This window comes from Chanos chanos, chromosome 1 (assembly GCF_902362185.1).
Source record: "Chanos chanos chromosome 1, fChaCha1.1, whole genome shotgun sequence".
NCBI lineage: Eukaryota > Metazoa > Chordata > Actinopteri > Gonorynchiformes > Chanidae > Chanos > Chanos chanos.
The window spans coordinates 17,994,739-18,017,567 of NC_044495.1; the positions used below are offsets into that span (position 1 = coordinate 17,994,739).

The 22,829-nt window shown below is 40.2% G+C and overlaps 1 protein-coding gene across 3 annotated transcripts; it reads right to left on the reverse strand.

Annotated features, from left to right (window-relative positions):
* Positions 1 to 5,419: 5,419 nt before the first annotated feature.
* Positions 5,420 to 21,934, reverse strand: etv6 (ETS variant transcription factor 6). Of its 3 annotated transcripts, XM_030774142.1 has the most exons (9): positions 21,666 to 21,934; positions 18,434 to 18,563; positions 10,122 to 10,286; positions 8,566 to 8,700; positions 6,852 to 7,271; positions 6,660 to 6,770; positions 6,266 to 6,408; positions 6,024 to 6,124; positions 5,420 to 5,803 (listed from the first exon to the last, which is right to left on the reverse strand). In XM_030774142.1, exons 1-9 carry the CDS (start codon positions 21,696 to 21,698, stop codon positions 5,701 to 5,703), a joined length of 1,341 nt encoding a protein of 446 aa, XP_030630002.1. In that variant the 5' UTR covers positions 21,699 to 21,934; the 3' UTR covers positions 5,420 to 5,700. The 3 variants fall into 3 exon arrangements, with proteins under 3 accessions (XP_030630002.1, XP_030629994.1, XP_030629986.1); XM_030774134.1 differs by having other exon boundaries at positions 6,660 to 7,271; positions 18,434 to 18,560; XM_030774126.1 differs by having other exon boundaries at positions 6,660 to 7,271.
* Positions 21,935 to 22,829: the final 895 nt, after the last annotated feature.

A 22,829-nucleotide genomic window follows, 5' to 3' on the forward strand; every position in this document is an offset into this window, starting at 1 on the left:
ACAAGATTTTCTATTCAAGCACACTCTGTGTCTCTCCTTTATAAAATGGACAAGAGGAATTCATACAGACCATTTTTAGGAATTCACAAAGTTAATGACAAATGTGAAAGTTTTCATTAATATTGTGAGAGGTTCTGAAACATTCTTTAAAAAATAAACTCTTTGACCAGATAGAAATTCAGACTGACCTCCTTTAATTTTCAAACCTAAAACTCTATTACAAGAACACAAAATAAAGAGGATCAAAAATCTAATGTGTGGTACAGAAACCAGCATAAACCATTCATTTCTCTGGTCCTCTCAAGTTACCTAGGCCTATTACAAAGTACTACTGATTACAAAGCACTTACAGAACGCTGTTTACAAAGATCCAGTCCAAGTAAAAATATAATAATAATACTTGACATTACTTTTTTGAAGACGCTTTGTTCAAGAGAATGCTCTTTCTGTATGTGCATGTATCCATTTATTCTCACTGGCATTAATCATCGCATCCCCTAGTAGCTGACCCAGATACCTGATTTAAATTAGATGTGTTTCGGCTTCTCTTTCCAAGGAATTGAAGAAATCACAGACTTTTCAAAGCGCGTATGTGTTTCTAAGATATATTGTCAGCTGTCAGGCTATCAAAAACGTTTACAATTTAGATTTCATGTTGCAGCCGGAATCCAGTTCGTAAATAATCAAACGCAATAAAAAGTAGTCTTTTGTTTTTATTATTCACATAAGTTAAACTTTTTCGTTCAGAGCAAAATGGACTGAAATACTTAGAGGCGCTAAAATTTACAAACCAGTCGTGCATTTGAAAATTACATGAACACTGCACTCTGTCGTTGCACTTCATGAATCAAATTAATGATTTAAACAGTCTGGAATTCAGTTTTCTGCTACTCTGTTCAAGTTATGCACTTAATGATGCTATTTCTGTATTATAATATTAATGCACGTTGATGAGGGGGCACAGAGAATATCCATACCTGCTGCACCGCTCCCTTCGCGCGTCTCCCTGTTTCAGTAAAGTGTTCTGTAATCCATTGACACTGCCAGAACTTAACCGTTCGGCTGCGGCATCAGCAAGCTGTGACTTGGGCCAGACAGGTCCACTACCGTATGAAACAGAATTCGTTCAATCCATCTAAGTATATCCGTCAACTGTGTCCCGATACACTGTAGACCCGCTGTCTCGGCTCTTGGAGCATGTGCTCTTCTGGCACTTATCACTCCCCTCTTTAGTCCTTGCCGCCTTCGATCAACCGATAAAAGTTTGCCACCAAAATTTAGACGAAATAGGAGATTATAACTGTTATGAATCAATAGCTGAAAGCAGTGCAGTATTGACAGATGTCTAACGAGAAACGAAGATGTTTATGACAGCGCACGGACCCAGGTCTTGAAAACGCTCCTCTCTCTGCAACGTTTCGCGGTAGACTGAGTCATTTCGTGTGCGCAGTGTCAATGTATCTTTTGTGTGCTGTGTGCTCTGTCTCCTTCAATATCCACAGTCTTTTGGGATAATCGTACTTGCCCTAAAAAAAAAAAAAAACCCTCACACATACACACGCACACGCACACACACACACAAAAGATGACACTAACAACAATAACGTCTTCTATCACAATTAGTTTTATTTCAGCACGTTTCAAGGTATGTCCCAGCGACTTGTCTGAAATTATAGACTAGTGTGTTGAACACCTTTCTTATGCATTTACATGCTTGAGATGTGACAGGATCTGAGTGAGGAGAAAACAGATTAACTATCCACTCAAATACAAACAAGATGCAATTCTGTCTACCAAGAGAGTATAACTGAGTCGACGGCGCCACCGTGCGTACACCCTGAAAAATTCAGGCAGTTGTTTCTCAGTCCTCTCAAACGTCAAAGAAGAGGCAATGATATGATGTTAAGAAGATAGAAATGATAAATGTGTCATTTAAAAATGTACTCACTTCCTCACTTCGTGCTGTAAACAAACTGGAGGAGAGGGCGCGATTTGGAGGCTAACTCGTCCCAGGCAACGACGCAGATAAGGGCACACAGGTGAATTTTGTATTAAATGCTTGAAAAGTAAATGTGTTTTCCCATTAGGCTGAGATATTGACATTAGTGCAACCTAATGGAAGTTATAATTAAAATCAGTCATAGGAAGTGATGGTCCAATTAAGATATTCGTATCTCCAAGTCTTCCGTGACCCGAGCAGGCATAAATTCCAGACTGAATAATTTACTTAGAACATGTAATCATTTAGACGTTTATAGTAAAGCAAGGAAGGCTCAAGGTCAGTTACCTGATTTCATCCCTTTTTAAAACTCAGGGTCTGTTCTCTGCAGCTAGGCAGGACCTCGTTGATAGTGAAATTTGGATAGTGATGACTTAACCAAAAGACAGGATAAAGAGACAATAGCAAGGTGTATGTGCAGGTCTAAGAGGCAGGTAAAACACAGATTGTCATCTTAATTATTTGAAAGTAAAAAGGCTGAGGTTAGAGGTCACTATGATCATGAAAAAACATTTATTGGAATGGTTCATGAACAACATAATCCACATTGTGGATCCACAGTGTGGTAATCCATCCACACTGTGAGCTGTGTTTGATCCAGATGACTGAGTACAAACCGATATAGCTCCTGGACTGATTCTTTCCAGGCCTCAGAGAGGTCCAAGCTGTCAGTGGGGTGTTAATATTCTCTTTGTAATCAGTAGTCTGAGTGAGTGTAGACTAAATATGGAATTCCAACACACCAAGAGACACTAAGACACTATGACCAATTGGATCACTTGTTACTCTTTACAGACTAATCTCCTGAGAGGAGATCTTATTCCCTCTGCTTTGTCCCAGTGGAGTATATGTAATAGCCCTGGAGTGTGTACAATGAGCGGTTTAGGTACAGGAGTTAGTATGAAGAAAATATCAAGAAAAGAATCAGTGACCTTAATGTAGTACAATCGTACAGTATGTGTGATGATGTCAAGGTGTCCGTTATCGCATTACTGCTTCTGCACTGCAAGACCTTTACAGTAATTACAGTAAAATTTTAGAAATAACTTAGAGTCCCCGCAAACTGAGATGAAAGGTGCGTACAAAAAGGAAAAAGATGTTGAAGTTGACACAAGTCGTCTGTTGAACCTGAACCTGAGAGAGGGCAGATTCAGTTTAATGGAGAGTGACCTGAGCAAGAGTAATTATGGCAAAACATGTCTGCTGTATTCTCCACAAGATTGCAGAGAATTCTCATTTGGGAAGAATTTGCAATACATGAGAAAATCCTTTGTCAGTTATTTGCAGGAACGGCCAGTTCTGGTTCCATGACAATATGAAAAACACTGTACAATGGTTCTCTATAGCAGTTGTTCTCCTCACTTAAGATGATTCAGTGCAAGTGTTTGATGTCTGAAATAGGTTCAAGGAGATGAGGCTTTTCTGCAGCTACCGGCAATCACCAGGAGTTCCAGGATCATCCAGTGCAGTGCTGTGTTGCTTGACAACGTGAAGTTGATCTTTCAAAAGAAGAGAGCTTTGTTCCCTGGATATGTAAGCTGATACATAGTGCTGGCATTTAGCAAATTCAGTTCACAATTACTATTAGAATTGTGTTTACTTGTGATCTAGTAGCATGGTAATATGAGTATGTTTTGTAGAGCATTGAGTTGTTATTTGTATGTGTGTCTTCTTTCTTACTTACTTCTTTCATTCACTTTGTTGTGAGGAATGGAAGGACGTAAGGACAGTGATCAAAATGAGCTTATTGTCCAACACTGGGGACAATTATGTTAGTAGCACTGGCATGACAATATTGTGTGCTAGGTTCAAGAGTACTTATAGCAGCTTGGACATAGAAACTTCTTGCTTTTTCTTTCTTTCTTTCTTTCTTTCTTTCTTTCTTTCTTTCTTTCTTTCTCTCAGGAGCCAGACATTAAACCTCTGGCCAGACCACAAAGGAAAATATAGAGTGTCCTCCTAAGTGTTGTGGGGTGACAGGATCAGCAATCACAATTTCTGTGAAGCTTCCCTGCTTTCTGTGAGTGGTTCTCTGCTTAAGGGATAGGTCTCCATTGGGATGGCCTATAAAACAGTAGCAGGAAGGGGATTTTTTTCAGCTTGATGGCCAGAGTATAACGAAAATGTTTTAGGCTATAAGTGTGCATTCCCACTCCCCAGCGTTTAGGCTTTGCGAGGGCTAATATCACAAACATCATCACCAAGTATCCTTTCTTTCTATAACTTATCACTTATGTCAAGGTCAAGTACACCTCTTTCACCATATGATCTAGATGGTGTTCAACATCAAGTTCAAGTTCAAGTTCAAGTTTATTTAGAGCCCAATATCACTGTTTACAGTCTCAAAGGGCTTTACAGGCCACAACAGTCAAATCAAAATATGACGGCACCCCCTGACTTAATCCTCATGGCGGGCAAGAAAAAACTCCCCAAAAACCCAAGAGGGAAATGGGAAAATGGGAGAAATCTTGAGGAGGACCACAGAGAGAGGAGACCCCTCCTTGGCCAGACAGGCGTGCAATAGGTGCCGTCCACGTGGGCAGTTACAATTGAAAGTAAATTGGGGCATGAACAAAGGGGATGGCGATGTAGACAGGAGGCTGACGGGGGATGGAAGATGATAACACCAGGATGGATCAGTCCACAGGGCGGGAGGAGTCAGGATCACTGGTGTCTCAGGAGTAGCATGTGTGGCTCGACAGAGAGAGAAAGAGAGAAAGAGAGAGAGAGGGAGAGGGAGAGGGAGAGGGAGAGGGAGAGGGAGAGGGAGAGGGAGAGGGAGAGAGAGAGAGAGAGACACACACATTGTCAGATGTTCATTTCCACATAATGGTAAAGGTAAATATACATCGTGTGCCGAGTGCAGGCAGGGACTCCAGCAAGTGTCCTGTCAACTGGGTGTGGCAGTCTATCTGTTACCTGAGCAACCAGAACTGTTCAAACCACTTGGAGCATCTGAAATGATGTGGTGTGTTACGTTATATATCACATTTGCCTAGGTTAATGAAGCAGCTCTTTTGATCTTTTTGTTCAGTTATTCCAACAATGAAGGAGCTGATTTATTTTTATTCATAGTAAGTCCTACTATTACTGTGTTATTAAACAAGAAGGTATTTTGTTCACATTTAGATGTCACTTACAGGAAGTTTATGTCTTTCCCTATTGCTGCCAGTGTGTACTGTCTTCAAACTACATACGATTTGCTTCTACTACAACTGGTTATGGCTTAACATAGTTGGTTGAGCAGAATCACTCATTTTTCAAATTTATTCTCAAATTAAATCACATTCTTGTTCTACTTACATCATCTCATTTACACAAATTGCAATTTGTCCTCTTACAATATACACAAAAACAGAAAAACCCAGAATCTTTTAAAGTGAAGAACACAAACTCATTGATTTTCACCAAGCAAATTTACAGAGAAAATTAAAAAAAAAAAAAAAGAATCATATCTTAAAAGTGATTGTCATAGTTTGCTGTTTTTAAGTTTTAGAGTTGAAAAAAAAAATATGTCATCAAGAATTATCATGAAAAACAGTGCAGTGAGAAACCATGTCATGTCTGGAGTTTCCCCACAGTTCATATGAGCACTCTTGGTTCATTTTGCTTGATTGTTCACTAGTCCGTTAGGTTTTGCGTGGTGTTGCAAAGCCATCGATGCAAAGCCTGTAGCAGTTTTTTTAAATGGACTTTGTGTCTCAGCACTCTTCCTTGACATATACTTGATCATCCGTATCTGACTCCAGGTGCTCCAGTCTGTCCGTCTGGCCACTCATAATCTCGTCTGGTGTTTTCATGAACCTACAGATATCCACATGCAAAAATCTGAGTTATATCACAAAGTGCAGAATTATGAGCGAAATGAGGGTAACACATCAAAAACGTATCTAATCTTTTGGTGGTACAACTTGGTATTTCAGTGTTTTATTTAAAAAAAAAAAAAAAAGCTATTAAAGGAGAAGACAACAAGATAATTACAAGCAAAATCTTTAAAATTAATATTAATGTTTTTCCTCTTCACCTGAACAACAGTCTCTGGCCTGGCTCTTTCCTGATGATGTTTAGTTTGTAGTAGTGTCTCAGTGCCCTTGACATCTTCTCATATGTCATATTGGTCCTGTTCTGTTAATATACAAGCAAACACACACAGAAAGACCACTTATCTAATCTTTACATCAACAAAATAAACTGTGAAATACAATACTGAAAAACTATTTAGACAAATTATAAATTATACAACATCTCTCTAAAGTAGAGACATACCTTATGGTTGCCCCATAGCCGTGCCAAGCCATTAGGGTCCATGATACGGAAGACTTTGGTTTCACGGTCCTCCCAGCGGATGTAGTTTTCATATCGGCTATCAGACAGCAGCTGGTACACATAGTCCCAAAGCAGCCTGCAATCTGAGAACGAAGATGACCATACTAAACATTTAACATCTTTCAGAGGAAATCCATATAGAGTACAAAGTTTATGGTTCAAAAAATTATTCTGGAGAACCCTGCTAAGTTTTGCAGTTATTTGTGCAAATCACCACTGTTCAAGTGCTGTTTAAAGTTAGCATTTAGTACATGTTATAATCACATTTGTATTTGGCATCTTACAACAGAATGTCAATCAAACTCTTCACACAAACAGGTGCACAGTTTATCACCTGCTATTCGTCCAATGGGCAGTGCTTGCTCCTCAGGTGGTGAGACTGGCATGATGACATGGTTGCGGTAGCGCCCGTCTTCCTGAGGATGTAGGTGCTGCTGCTGGTGCCCTGCCATGCTTAGGTGCTGGTGAGGATGATGAGGATGGTGGTGATGAGGATGATGATGGTGGTGGTGCCCTTTATTTTCGCGGCCGTTCTCCTGAGTGGTTGGACGGCTGTGGCGGAAATCCCCCGGTACCCCTCCTCGGCCAGGACTTAACATTAGTGGGTGCATAATGGCACTGGGCATTAACTGGATGACGCGGGGTGGTGCCTGTTCCTCTTGGAAGGGGCTACCAGGGCGAGGCGCCTCACGGGAGGAAGGACAGTGCCCGTTTGGAGGTGTAGGTGACACTGAGAGTGGATATGCGTCATCCGGCAGGTGATGGTTACTATCAGGCACCTGTGAGGATGTATGGTGGGAGTCCTCAGCTGAGTTTGGGTGATTCTGCTCAATGGGGGAGCGTCGTGGGGCATGGTGGTGTGGTGATCGGGACCGATGTCGCAGTTCAATGGTGGGAGGGTGCAAGGGGAGGGCATCTGTACCACGCGGGGTCCGTCGTACCGTGTCTATAATGAAAAATTGCGCTTGGAATGAGTAGGCACTGTTTTTCCCCTCACTGAAGAAGCCACCTAACTGTAAAACTTCTTTAAACACAAAGCCCAACTCATCAGCTGTACATCACTGGCATTATTCAAGTTAATTTGGCAAGTACAATGTCATTACACTTAACTAGGTAAACAGAATAGTAAAACATGCAGGTTCCAGCCTGAGAAACAAGATGTTGAAGAAATATCTGGTAAAAAATTAGGACAAAGAAAACCAGTAAACAAAAGAAAAACAACAGCAGCAATAACAACAAAAAAGAAATCCTCACTTCAGTTTACTTACTTTCCACTAGGGGTCACCAAAGTGCCTTGTGGGGTACGTCGCAATACAGTGAATGCAACTTAGCAAAGTATAATTTAAAGTGTTATTCTGAGAGACAGGTCTACAATTAGTGAATTTAAGAATTAACAGCCAATTAACAGTCGTACTTCTTTGCTCATTCTGAAGCATTCCATCAAGTGTCAAACACATACCAACACTCAGCTTCACACATTCAGTAGTTGAAAATGCAAAGTCTAAGTCAAGTATATGTATACAAAAAGTCATCCAGAGGATACACAGAGAACTTTTGTGACATTGGTCTTAGAATCCAAACATACAACAAAAGGGACTAGTGAAATGGTATTGATAAAGGTTATACAGACTTTTCACTGCTTACTCTAATCTCAAAAAAATCATAGAGTATAATAAACAAGCTCTGGAAAACTTGAGCACTGCATTCACCTACAGCTATGTTCCCTTGTGCGTTAAATTTAAATAAAGCTGCCTTTTCTTGTGGAACAGGTTTTCCCGTCAGCATAGCAAACGAACATTTTCTGTCCCCTCGTTTCACCTGTTGACTTAAGGTACGTCAGCTTTTTTATTATTACCTTTTTGTCAGTCATCTGCAACAGTGAGTCCAAAGTCAACCGCCAAACAGGGAAAGGGGCAAACTCTCTGTTTACAACAATGATTGTTTTTATGGATACAGATTAGGTTTCTAACTTCCTTCAAAGCTTGTGCCATGTGGCTTGCTGCCTTTATAATTATGTGGCAGCTTTTTAACTATTCCCTCTGTGAATACTTTGAACTGCTTAAAACTCAAAATAGAGTTTGATGCCTCTCATTCCTACAATCTATTTTTTCCTTTATGTATTTGCAGTTATCTCAAATTTCCAGTTCAAGTTGGATCTTTATTCATATTTGGGAAGAGATGCATTTTGGGTATACAAACTAAGTCTATAGTACCATTGTGTCACTTTGAGGTAGACTGACCTTCAAGTTTGTGGTGCTGTAGTGTTGCCTCTGGCATTGGATGGAGAGAGTTTCCTGGGAAGTATGAGGAGGGGAAGGATGTGTGGGGTTTCCTCTGCTTTAGAATGTGCTGCAGGAGCTCATACAAGACGTCTCCTGTGGACACCAGAGATGAGAGCGAAGGGGAGTTGCTAAAGAACACACCACATGGAACACTACCGTGACCTAAGATATTGCTGACAAAAGTGGCTGTTGAAAATGACATATGGAAGGACAATCTGATAAACTGTAGCACAAATAGGACCACAGACATATTTAACAAACAACTGTAGCCAATACAGCTTGCTACCAGCAAGGACTAACGTATCCTTTAGACAACACTTAAAATTGACAAGAAGCAACCTTCATTATGCTAATCAAGCCAGTTAAGCAACATGATCTTTACACGTATGCATGACCCAGATGTGCGAGCATGTAAAATTCTCCTGTGTGCAGACATTCAACATACCTCTTTAATTACTCACTCTAAAGGAAACTTACAGTGTATTAATACCTCACATTCTTATTCACTGAGCCTGCAGAAATCTCAGACACTGCACCCTGAGTAAAAATCTGTAATCCCAGCAGGTTAAATCAAGGACACTCATTAACAAATGTTTGTGCTTGTTTTATGGTTAATATGCACGCTATGGGAACACATGTTTGTTATGGAACCTGAGTGCAATAAAAACATCCCATATACTATATAATAGTATATATAATATATATTATATATACTATATAACTGTCCTTTCAGGAACTTCTCCCTTATCATGTCCTCTTATGAAAATGTGCTGTCCGATTTTAAAAGGCTTCCCATCAGAACTTCAAGGAAACAGCTCACAAAAAGGAACTGCACACAATCACACACACACACACATACACTAGCAGAAACACACCTTTCAGTTCTCACTTTCTGGCCCTATTGCTGAACAAAGGGAAATTCCTGGTACTACCAGGTGACAGTTGTGGCCAGATTACGCACTCACACTTCCTTATCAACGGTTTATCCGGCTCTTTTTCAACTTCCTCTACTAAGCAACACAGACAGAAAACCCCAAGCTTCAGTGAGCGTTGCCTGTCATTGCTTGTTTATTCTTGCTCCCAGAAGAATGGGCTTCATGTTACATGTAAAGATCTTATTCAAGATATCTTGACAGAAAGCGTTTGAACGTAAATGCAAACACTGCAAGCGACCAAAGTGAGCAAAGAATTTCTTAAAATAAAATTTATCTTTTACTGTTTAAAAATGGCACTACCTCATGAGAGTTGTATACCAGTTAAGCAATACACCATTTTTTCACAAAATAAAATTCCTTCCTCAAGTTCAAGTACTGGGGAAAGTAAACCACATAAACCAACAGCTGTAATGAACTGAACATCTGTAATCAGAATTTTTCAATCTTAGTGTGAGTAAGATAAAGATGTTTTACTTTTTTTTTGTTTTGTTTTGTTTTTGTTTTCTTTGGCAAATGGCATTTCACTGGTGAGTAGAGAAGAAGCAGATTGGCACAGGTGTTTGTATGTGGAGGGTTTACCTGAGTGAGGGGAACGGTAGCGGAAGTCCTCCTTGGTGAGCAAAAGAAGGGCCTTGCCGTTCATCTGGAAGCTTCCACTGGTGATTGGCCGCAGTGCAAACTCACGCTCGGCCCAACGCAGCCACTGTGCCACATCATCCCTGGACCAGAACACTGGCTGTAGACCTGAAAAGGGGGAGTAAAGGAGTGAGAGAAGGTGGAGGACGAAAAGAAGTCAGTAAACAAAACTGTCAGGGTCCAAAATTATTTAATAGTTATTCACAGTGTGGTTTGTAGCAGTAGCATGCTGTGAATGGACACTTAATACTGACTTTAAAATATCTTTTAGGCAGTAACTGAGCACTTCTAGTTATTGGTTGTTTCGTAGAAAAGATTGCTGGTTTAAGTCAAATGTGTTTCAACACTTTTAAATCACCAGTAAACATTTAATCGGCGGAGGCCTGTTAAACATATGCATGTACTGCATAAACTGAGACCCAAAATAACTTTTCAATTCTTTTTTTTCTTAAAGTAGAGTGTAAAATACACTGCTCTGCTTGTGGCACTCTAATTGACACTGAAAACCTTTTTGTAGCTCAGATGTTTTTTCTGTTTGTTTGTTTTCACCCTCATGCCGTGGGAACGTAAGGAAGAAGAACATCTGCACTTGTGAGTCACCCAGAAGTCACCACATAGGAAGACCCAAAACGTTGCTATTTCGGATCCACAGTAATGACAAATTGTGCATGATATGATATTGAATATAATGTTTTCCTATAACTGAAAATCACTGCAGCCTAGACATCACTGACGTGTAGCAAATGCATGCATTTTCCTTTACATTTTGAGGTTAAAAAAATGCTAAAACATGCTAATATCAATCATTTCAGCAGGACCCACTTCCTCACACCAATGTCCAAAAATAATCCCTCTCATTTCTGTCCAATTACTGCATATTTTCCCGTTAAATAATTTCAGTGAAGCTACTTGGCATTTCTTTAATTCAGACAGCCATCAAAAGCACTCCAACTGTGAGTGGACAAGCAGTAACATTACACATATCACTTATCAGTGGCCCTCCAACATTTCCTCTTGGAGACTAGCCACTGTTATCTGTGGTGTGCAGCACGTGTGTACTGTCACTGTCACAAGAGTAATCGGAACTCTTATGCATTCATGATCCCCCCTCTTTGATAACCTCCTAAAACACAAGATCCAAACAAAGACTCTGTTCACTCCACGATGTCATTATAAAATACATCTCCTGTGTGAAAACATCCGCCTCCATCTACTGACTTCTCCCTTCCCTGTTTGCACTGTTTGAGTGGCTCGTCTGGCTTGACTAAAGGCTGCCTCGTTTCCAAGAATTTGACAGCTTTGTAAAAATGCACTGATCCACCTCCTGGTGAGTCATTTGGAGGAGCTCTTGCCTGGACGTGTAGGAGCACATGGTGCCTATGTATTTTGACTTTCAGTCTCTTTATCTTTCTATCTCTCTCTCTCTGTGCTTCTCCCTTTCACAAAACAACAACAAATGAGGGAAAACGGTAATATCAACAGATCCTATTAAGAAACCACTCCGTTTTTGCAGATAATTTTAGATGCTTAGAAAGAAATCCTTAGAAATATTTTCTCTGTCTGTAAACGTTTTAGTTACATCTAAGACCTGCAAAAAGACACTCTGCTTGTTTCCAAATCTGTTGGTGTGCCTCAAATGTACCTATCAGTATACACAGCTGTGTGACAGTCTCCAGTGATACCACTGCTTCAGAAGTTAACCATCTGGTCAAAGGTCTGTGAGTTAATACACGCCTGGACTCCTGAGATCCGACCTAGCAGTTAAAAACGGCCAAAGGCAGGGAGGGGGCATCTATACTGGGGCCCGAGAGACGGTTAGCCAGCACTAGCAGGACAGGAAGAAAGCCCAAACTAAACTTCCCACAACACTCTTGGGCAGGAAGCTGCCTCCCCCACTCTTCAGGGCCGGTTTCAGAGCAGGAAACTTCCTGCGGTAAGGTTAGGGTGATGCTGTGGGTTTTTATCAACAGTCAGCAGCAAGTGAGGGAGGAAGGGGGGAGTGGATGAAGGAGAGGAGAGTCACAGTACAGAGAAAAATACATTTTTATAGAAAACAAGAGAGGGAGAAAGCAGAGATGAACAAAAGAAAGCATTGAATGTATGTATTTACATAATATGTCACTGCAACACATTTAAATGAACTGTACCAACTCCTACAATATCGCTGTATGTGCCTGTAACTGACAAATGGAAGGACATACCAACATAAACCATCTTGATAGAGAGGTGGGTGACCATGAGTCATCAGAACTCCTTCAGTGCACTATGACATAGATTCTATAGGGGTTTGGAATTCCCCTGGAAGCATGTTGGAATTCCAACTAATCAACACTTTCCCATCCACTAGAAATTCCATCCTTTTGCTAACTTGTTGGTGGTAGAAAGCAAAAGTCACAGGTGCTGATCCAGAATCCCACATAAGTATCACAATCAAATTGAATTCAAGTGACTAAAATAATTATGGCCAATGGCTTCCATTGTTTTCATACTCATCATACCACTGATATCTCACACTTTATGGATAGGAACAAGGTCACCCTCAAAGAGACCACTCCTATGCAGATTTACTTCACCACAGGACAAAGCACATGTGATATATGCACCACTTGTTGACAAGAGAGTGAAGGATGAAGATAGGAATTTTCCATTGCTTAGTAGACCAGTACCTGTGTTCTATGCACCACTTTACTCAGACATGGGCATTTGTAGGTGTAATGATGTACAAACTGCAATCCAACCATATTATTCCTCTTTCTAAAGCCCTTGATGGACTGTTCTTTATAAAGACCACTTGCTCACACTCTACTCTGATATTTGCAGTCAACTTAATCAGAGATGCTAATTTTTCTTTTTCTATTGCTTTGTATTATGATTTAATGCACAGTTTACCACATTTTACCAGAGCTAAAGTTGTCTTTCCCTCAAATGTCCCTGCCAATTTCAATTGAGCCACCTCATGAAAAATCAGAAAGTCGAGCAGTCTACATCACTGAAGCACTGATGCCAATCATGCCCCAAAGATCATCCCTTTCTGAAAGTTACTGAAATGTCTTCCTCATATCATCATAGTCAATGCCACTGGCAACTGGGCCTGCCTAGCATTTTATGCATGACCCTGATTTGTATGATGTGATGCTCATTAATTGAAGAGCCAAAAGCTTTGTGACAGCACCTGTTTGTGCCCTTATTTACTCAAGTGTTTCTTTCAATGTGGCAGTTACCTCTTTATTATCTAGTTGGAACCTTCATCATTAAATTAGTTTTTCTTTTAGCTTCCTTTTGGTGGCTTAGTGTAAAGAGTATCTCATTTTCATTTTTTAACAGAAAACAAACAGAATCCAACACAAAGGACCACCCCCAGACCAAAACCCAGTGACAGTGTTGTGGGCATCTAATCCACTGTGATAGCATAATTCTCGCCCTACCAATGCATGGAAGTCCTACAAATGGCAGGCACTTCACTGGAGGAGGTGCACGGTGTTGCCGAGGCAACCCTGAGGTGCCTGAGATGAATGGTGGAGAGTGGAGATGAGATCACTCCTATCTCATTTCATTATTGCCCTTGCAAGTCCCCCACAACCACAATGAGTGCACCACAATGCACAATGCATAAATTTTCACCATATCTCAAGACCTCATCTGGAGTGTGCATGTATGTGTGTGTGTGTGTGTGCGTGTGTGTGTGACAGAGAAAGAGAGACAGACAGACAGACAGACAGACAGACAGACAGATAGACAGAACTCAGAACTCCTTCTTTTGACAAAATTCCTATTTTGGGCTATTTTTCAGGGTAAAATGGGAGGAAGAAGAAGTCAGAATCACACAGAAAAGGTCAGTGTATAATAGGAAATGGGAGACTAAAACTATCAGAAACTTTACAATCCCTTATAAACCTCTGATGGCCTTGGATCACAGAAAACTCTACACCTGTGTCAGCTTATTTGAACATTTGAACAAAAATTACTGGGTGAGTCCTTCAACGTCACCCCTAAGTGTCATCTTCCCAATGTATTCTTTGCTACTGTCTGCATTGACCATCTTGCCTGAACATGTGTGTGCGTGCGTGTGTGTGTGTGTGTGTGTGTGTGTGTGTGCCTGTCTGTCTGTTTATCTGTCTATCTGTCTGTCGCTCTGTATGTGTCTAGCTTGCAATGTTAAGGCTCAAATAGATTTGTAACATTAAAGAGAATCAATTAAGTCCCATCTGTGACTTGGGTCACAATAAAACCTGGTTTGATGAACCACTGCAGAAAGCAAGTTCACACCTGCAATCGTTGTAAAACAAGTTCCTACTCTGCCAACAACATACCATTCATCTACATCCTGAACAACAAAAGGTGTAACACCCACACTGTTGTTATGAAATCCATTAAGAGAAATTTACTTTCTAGGAATCCTGAATATTAACTATGTATACTGCTGACTCAAAAAATGTCCATGCCCTTTCAGAGATCCTGTTCTACTGGTCAAAAGATGATCTTGTATCTTGTGTGTTATGCTTCTGAGCGTACACCAGGTCCACTCTAACCTCTCGCATGTATTTCAGCACAATTTTCACTCCTCTTCTGTAACTGTTTAACCCAACTGCCATTTGGATTTTCAAATGAGCAACCGAAATACACTAGACTATCAGCTCACTTCACATTTGAATAGTTAATCAGGCATTTCAGCTCCACTAACAACTTCCCGTTAAAAGCTACACCTGTTCAGGTATACTCAGACACCTTATAGAACAGTTTCAAAACGTGAATGATGTGACGTATGGAGGTGGAAAAATGTTCTAATACCATGGGCCTTTGGTGAGAGACCTTTCAGCCTTCCAAACACAGCTCATTTGAACCACACACCACAAACACACACAGACTCACATACACACAACACACACACACACACACACACACACTCACACACATACACACAGACAAACTCAGAGCAGATGGGGCAGTGAGCTTTCTGGAGCAGACCCCTGCTTCTGCGTGGCTTTTTGGGTCAGCCTCTCTCTCTCTCTCTCTCTCTCTCTCTTTCTCTCTCTCGCTCTCTCTCTCTCTTAGTGACATGTGGAGCCGGTCTCAAACAGGAAGAGAAAAGACTGCACTCATTTTTTGTCTGTTGGCATGTGAGAACAGTTTCCCTTTCAGAGCGATGGGGAAGAGAAGAAAAAAAGAGAAAAGAAAAAACACAGCGTTTATTCAGGAAGCACTGTCTGCCCACTCAGGAAATTCCTGAGGATGAGAACGGCTTCCAGGCGCAGGAAATTTCCCCTCTGAAAAGAGTGTGTACACACACAGAGAGACATTCAAACTAACCATGAGCCAATCAAGAGACAGCAAGGCTAATAAACGATGAATATATCTATTAATGGCTCAACTATTGTCCACAAAAATGACTATGATGCAGTACAGTGACACATTAGTAGCCCATGAAAAATCACAACGAGTTTGAGGCTACTATCCTGAAACCATCACTAAGGGAACATATGATGCAATGCAAAAAACCCTGTTCACAACAGAGAACTAATGATCATATCATTATTCAAACTGTAAACCTAACCACCTTGGCCATTATAGTTACAACAATAAGGCTATACACCCTAACAGTCTTTCCATGGTGCTTTGAAACCACTACTATTTAAATTGGTGGAGTGCAATACTCAGACCAAATTTTGTTACACATTTATTTGATCACAGAAAAACTGAACTCTGATAACCATTTTGTGTGACATTCAAGAACTCTTACGAATTTAGCTCATGCATGAAGTGACACTTCTTTTTATACTTGCTCATACATAATCTTAGACATGTATAAAGATAAACAGCATCTCTGGAACTGTATGTACCCTCTGTCAATGTCTGAGACTAAACCGCAGGTTGAGCCTTGTTTCAGCGCACATGGAGAGTGGAGGAATTGAGTACTAAAAGGGGTTAAGTGCAAAAGGCATTCTTTATGAGTGAGGAGCACACTGATCTAATCCACACTTCCCTTCCAGGAAACCAAGGAGGTGTGTTTCTGCCCACTCTGCAATTTCCTCTCTCATTCTTTCTCTCTCTCTCTCTCTTTCTTCCATCTTCCTTCCTTTCCTTCCTTTAGCAAAATACCTCATGGATGTGGGATTGATGGCAATTTTCTTCTCCATCAGATAGACCACAACACACAAACACACAGTGAGAGTGGGACAGAGAGAAAAGAGAGAGAGAGAGAGAGAGAGAGAGACAGAGAGACAGAGAGAGAGAGAGAGAGAAGGAGAGAAAGAGAGAGATTTAAATACAGATAGTACATATAAAGCATTGACAAACAAGCTTTTCCATTTGAATAAAATGCTTGGCATAATGAGAAAAAAATAAAATGAAAAAACATCAGTGTCAGGAAAGGACAAATGGCTTGAGGCCAAGAGAAGTTCTCGGAAGTTCCCTCTCCCTCTCCCTCTCCCTCTCTCTCTGCCTGTCTCTCTCCCTCTCTCTCTCCCTCCCTCCCTCCCTCTCTCTCTCTCTCTCTCTCTCTCTCTCCCCACCTTAAGGGTAATACAGAAACAGGGTATCATTAAAAAGAGTTTGGTCTAGAAAGTAAGTGTACGGGGCACAAACTCACATGCACTAAAGGCATGTTTATGCCTCTGTGTATTTGCTGGGAAGAAGATTTTTTGTGAGAGAATGATAATTTAATAGCAACAAACATATGCTGAAAGAAAAAATACTGATTGGGTGGATTCAAAAACACCCATAAATGCCAACTGTCACCTGGGTTCATGGCACCATGACATGTATATATTAAAATACACTGAGGTAAATATCACACAAAAGGTGCTATTTCTGATTAAAGACTGAGACTGTAATATTATGAAACATACTCTAGTACTGATGCCAATGCTGAATATTGCTTGATTATGTGTCCCAGAGGTCTAGGGTATGGTGATTGAATTTAAACCCTTTACAAAACTAAAGGAAAGTCCTCAAAAACAAACAATAAACTTTTATTTACTTCCAAATCTCATAGCTGGCATTCATGTAAAATAGCCAGGTTAAATATTGATTTGTTTAACACATGGCAGACCTGGGTGCACTCTCACTGTCAATGTTTCCTGGCACCAGTCCAGCTCCACCCTTTACTTTATTGGCTAAGGTACGAGCTGGCTGAGACCTGCCGACAGCCTAGTGAGCCACCATTAGCATACACACCTATACACACACACACACACACACACATATTTCTTCCATTGCTAAACTACAGTCTAGTGAAAGATTGCACCACTACACTCATTCTGAAAGACAAATACACAGACAGCCCTTCATTCTTCCAACTGGTGGTGGGATGGTGACATGGATAGGAATCAAGGAGTTTGGCAGCATAAGCACACAAACACAAACATACCCCTTATGAAACACATAATCCAAAAAGCCCACCTTTTTCTATGTCACAACACACTTATGTCAAACAAAGTAGACAAGGAACATCATTACTCAAAAAGAAAAGCCATTCTGGAGACCTAGATGATTTTAAGGAGATGAAAATGATTAGGACGTATGTTTTACGAATGAGTTACAAATGGGTGCCATTCCACATCGTGTAGCCTACATGTGTATGTGTGTAAAAGGTGACTTTCAATGGACCAAAATGTGTAGGCACTACATTGATTGACTAACTTGTAGGATATCACTCACTCTTTTTCAATGAGTTTTTTTTTTTAGTTTATCTTTGGCAATAATGAGTGATATGCCTGCAAAGTATATGCCTACATAAGAAAAAGTGTGGGTGTGTGAATCTCTTGCATTTAAATTGAACTGTTAAGTTTGCAGTCATGTGTGTCTCTCTGATGGGTAAAGGGTGTGCTCTATGTATTTATCCACTTCAGAAAAACCCACAGTCTGTCTTACTCAATCTTCAGAGGAAGGTCCCCACCTCAGCTAACACTATGAAGTAAATATGTAAATCTTTGTAATTTTGTGTGTGTGTGTGTGTGTGTGTGTGTGTGTGTCTGTGTGTGTGTGTGTTGTGTGCGCACATATTTGCCTTTGAACCTTGAATAAGTATCTTATAATTCATTTTTAAAGTGTGTTCTTTTGACCAAGTACATTATTTACATACGTGTGAGCACAATGGATTGCTAAGGAATAAATCTTTGTGTGTGTGTGTGTGTGTGTGTGTGTGCGTGTGTGTGTGTGCGTGTGTGTGTGTGTGTGTGTGTGTGTGTGTGTGTGCGTGTGTGTGAGCACGTGTGTGAGCATGTGTGTGTGTGTGTGCGTGTGTGTGTAGGACTCACGCAGGTATGCAGGCAGCCTTGCTGGCTCATCCTCCATTCTGCTGGTGGGCGTTGGAGCCGGGGCATGGACAGGAGAGGAAGTGGAGTTTGGCAGTGGACTTGCAGAAGGGCTGAATGAACTCCTCTCCTGCTATCAGTACACACAGGACACAGGCTTAACAAATACACACACCATCACATACATTATCACACACTGATCTGTCTTAAGAGATTTTTTACAGTGAGCAGATATTCTCTTTGTAGCCATCTCTGTTTTGAGTTTATAAAATCATTAAATGGATATAGTATATTTAAAAGTAAAAATGATCTTGTCCATTTTGCACCATTTCTCAATAAGTGATTAAGCCAAACATGTATAATCCTTTTTTACTGATTACTGAAAAATAATGCCAGCAACCAAGTTTTCTGTTTTTTTCCAGGTGTGACATTACTTTTAACATATATCCAAGATGAACATGAAAAGCTTGACTTTTTTGTTCTTTTAGATGTCTTTAAAATTCTGTGAAGAGAGAATGTCTCTATAAACATTCTTTTGTCTTAGATTCCAAACATTCTGGAATTCAGATTCTTAATGTGATTCGGTAATTATCTGATGATTTGAGTGATTCTGTGCTGATAATAAATGTACAAACCTTTTTAGACCATACAGTGCTTTTGATTAGCTTATTTTAGCCTAGCTGATCAAACAGGTGCAACCATTGGTACTTCTTGCATAATTTAAATCTCAAAACTTCATAGACCATGTTAATGGCTAACATACCTTGCTTGTCTGTCATTAGCTCCGTCAAAATACCACAAAAATGGCAATTGTGAGAAGACGTGTTGCTAAATATGACATGTTCAAGTTACTTTGGTAAAAATCACCTTATACTGTGAAACATATTCCTTGATAACATGATAACACATGAATGCTTGTGATTGCACAAGGAATGTGGCTATTATCTGTTTTGTGAAATTAAGAAAAAACAACAGAGTGCATCATACTGCAATTCTCAATCTGGTAACTCCGTGAGATACTGTTGTATTACTGTCTTCTTATTTCTCACTGTTAATTCTCACTTTCACAACAAGCAAGCTTTACCCTCTCGAAACTTGGAGTAAGCAACAGCCAGATTAGAGGTCAAAAGAAGGTCAAAAAAGCAGATGGGCTGTCATGCAAGACAAGCTGCAGTGATCCACAAAAAGTTTCAATCACACTACATACTGTATGTTTCATATGGCTGTGGTGGTGTCAAACTGAATGAGTGTTGTTCCTTGGGTAGAAGTCAAGATTCCGCTGTCATTAAGTTTACATAACAGAATCCAACAGAGAGCAAAGTGAAGTAATAATATTTAAATATCAGAGCAACTACAGTGACACATTCAGATCAGTGTTCCAGTCACCTTCTTTGCCTTTTGTTTTTCATTATTTGTCTCCTTTCCTCTTGCAAAACATTGCCTGCCCCCCCCCCCCCCACACACACACACCCCTCCTAATCTTCCTAGCAGTGTGGAAAAAATCATTTTTAAGTTTTGATATTTTTAATCTTTTTTATTTTTTGAAAAACCATAGAGGATTAGGTCAGAAAACATTATGATTTACTATCAGCTGAGTGAACACTGTTCAGAGAGAATGTAAACTGTAACTTGTCTTTGAGCATGTGTGATTCTCTAACACAAACAAACGAAATTTGATTCAAATCATTCTCATTCTCCATTGGACTCTGTGCAAATGAAAGGATGCAAAATCACAACTGATGGACTGGAACCACATTTCCACAAAAAGAGATTTGCATGGCACTTAATGCAATGCTCCCTTAGAAAAAACACACCCCGCTCCCTAAAAATTGACATTATGTGACATTAAGAGTTACCAGGCTACAGCATGTGATGACTAACAAACTCTAAAACATTTTATTCCATGTATAACTTTTTCTTGCATATGTTTTAATTTTGTGAGATACGTGCTTAAGTATTCAAAGTACTTTAAGCTACGCACTCTAAAATCTTGATCAGTTACTGGATTCTCAATAGAAATCCTCGAAGCACCTAAGGTAAAATTTCCACGTTACTCCTCCTCGTCTAGTTCCTACTGATAAGCATAGCTAAGGATAGACTGGTTTTCTAGGAACTGGGTTTGTCTTTCAAAAACTCGTCACACTTGATTCGGGTTCGTTATCATGTTCACTGTTACCGTATATTACGGTGACGTACAATGCCAATCTATAACCCATCAGAGAAGTGTAAAGTCTGTTGTGTTAGAGTTTAAGAAGAGTCCTGGGGGCATAGTCTAATTTCCTCTCCTAACCATTAGAATATGCACCAGTGCCAATATATACCAAAAGCACACCAATGTGAGACAATTTACAATAAACTATTAATCCTCCCATAACTTTAGTACTTTGAAAACCATATATCAGACAATATGCTGTTCATTATCATAAAGTTTGAAGTAAACACGAGTATGTGTCTCACATATGCTGAGTTCGCTCGACATGATCTCAGACCAAGTTTGAAACTCATCTTCAAAATCTTTGTAAAAATTCTTGGTCGTTTGGATAACTAAACTCATTTCAAACAGGGTAGTTGCTATACACCAATGTATCAGAAGACAATTCTTCGTACCGTTCGGAGGTCCACTAAGTTAGTCAATGGGCTGTTTAAAGTGGACCATGTAAATTAAAATAAATAGTCCTTTGTGTAGTGCTGTCTATTCATCTAATCCTTGTCATTTTCAGTCAGATGGATCTAATGCTTTCACAAAGGGTCAGATAGTTTAAATATTCCAGACTTCTTGTGTTAGGTCGCTTTTTACTGAATAACGGTCATCGATAAGAATGCCTTCCTTATCACAAGTGAATTTGGGAGAAGCGTGGCTGGGCTGTATTTCCATAATTTATCACGATCCCTAAGGAGATTAAACCCCCATTTCACCGTGCGGGAGAGGTGGACAACACGACTTGTTGTAAATGGCGAAAACTGTAGTAGAGCACAATCGCAGTAAAATTACCGTCTTGTAGACACGAACACCTAAACTGATGGTGGGACGGGGTTCGTAGTCCATAATAGCTCTCACTGACCACCGTTCGTGGAACTGTCTACAGCACGACAACAGAGACCTTCTAGCAACAGATGATAATCAACGCAAATGCGTCTGGTGTCAACAACAACAATAATATGACTACACTCAGCGCATGTCGCTCTGGAGTCCATATATCCTAGTTCAAAATATGGTATGGAAAAGTATAAATACCTTAATAATGATCTGCGACGGGGAATCGGACATGTTCAAATTCAGGAAGTTCTCCTGTTTCCACTTTCCCCTTTTTCCTTGTAATAACCCTGTAAAACAAACTACATCCGACCTAAGCCTTTGAATAACGTTACAGTCGCGCTACGCCCACTGCTTCAATTTGTTGATAAATCCATTGTAGGCGTACTTGAGTGAATATGCATGAAACTTCTTTGTTTTTTTCTGTTTCCGACTGTGCGCTACATTTTGGCGACACGATGGTTAATAGCTTCCTGGAAGACTTCACTGTATGAAGCGGACGGTGCAGCGGCAAAGCTCATTGATTTGGATGTGTTAGGGGCGAAATGACGTGAATTCCTAGCACTAAGCGCAGCCCCCTTAAAGGGAAACCGGACTCGGGAAACAGCCGATCGTGTTCAACATTGTGGATGGACTCAAGAGCTGACACTGTTAACAGTGTTTGGATCAGTGTTGCTTTTTTACACGTCACTGCTGGAGTGTTGAGTAGAACCATTTATACTGAGTTTGACACAGCAGCCTGAGAAGGCACTCATCTTCCCCGCGTGTGTGGAGGAAATGAGGGGTATGAGTTATTACACTTGTTTACATGCAAGTAGGAAACGACTTTGGTAAGAAAAGTCGTCAATGTGTATTTGAAACTTTCTCATCTGTTTATCATAGGCCGTTTCCACTCATATAGGTTATCATTAAAACACATTGTTATATGCTTGGCGACCCGTTCATAAATGCATTTTAACGCATGGCAGTATATTCGGGTGAAAAAGAGATGCCCATGCCCTCAACACCAATGGCAAACTTTCACGATGTAGTTCCCTATTCGACCATAATGGTAATGTGGTTGTGAATGTGTTAGCATAATTTTGCTCCTTTTCACCTACGGTTTCGTGTACATATGGGTTAACTCATGTCTACCGAAACATTTTCCGATTTTCAAGTGTTTTAGAGTGAAAATTTGCTAACGGTTTTGTTTCAAAATAAGGTCATAGTGACCATTTACCAATGGACAAGGGGGTCAAAAAGAGCTTTGGTGACACCTGCTGGCTGTAAACAACTTCAAGGGTCAACTTAACAAAGATCTCTTGAAATTCTTAAAAGATTTTTTTTCCCTCGAAGATACTCCCAAGACGGTTTATAAACTTGTAT

Bases quoted from the DNA above. Each gene is read 5' to 3' on its own strand.
- etv6 (XM_030774126.1), bottom strand. From the start codon at position 21,698: ATGTCCGATTCCCCGTCGCAGATCATTATTAAG. The intron at 18,564-21,665 runs GTATTTATACTT...GTGTACTGATAG, and splicing joins CGTCGCAGATCATTATTAAG to CAGGAGAGGAGTTCATTCAG. The intron at 5,804-6,023 runs GTGAAGAGGAAA...GGATATCTGTAG, and splicing joins GGCCAGAGACTGTTGTTCAG to GTTCATGAAAACACCAGACG.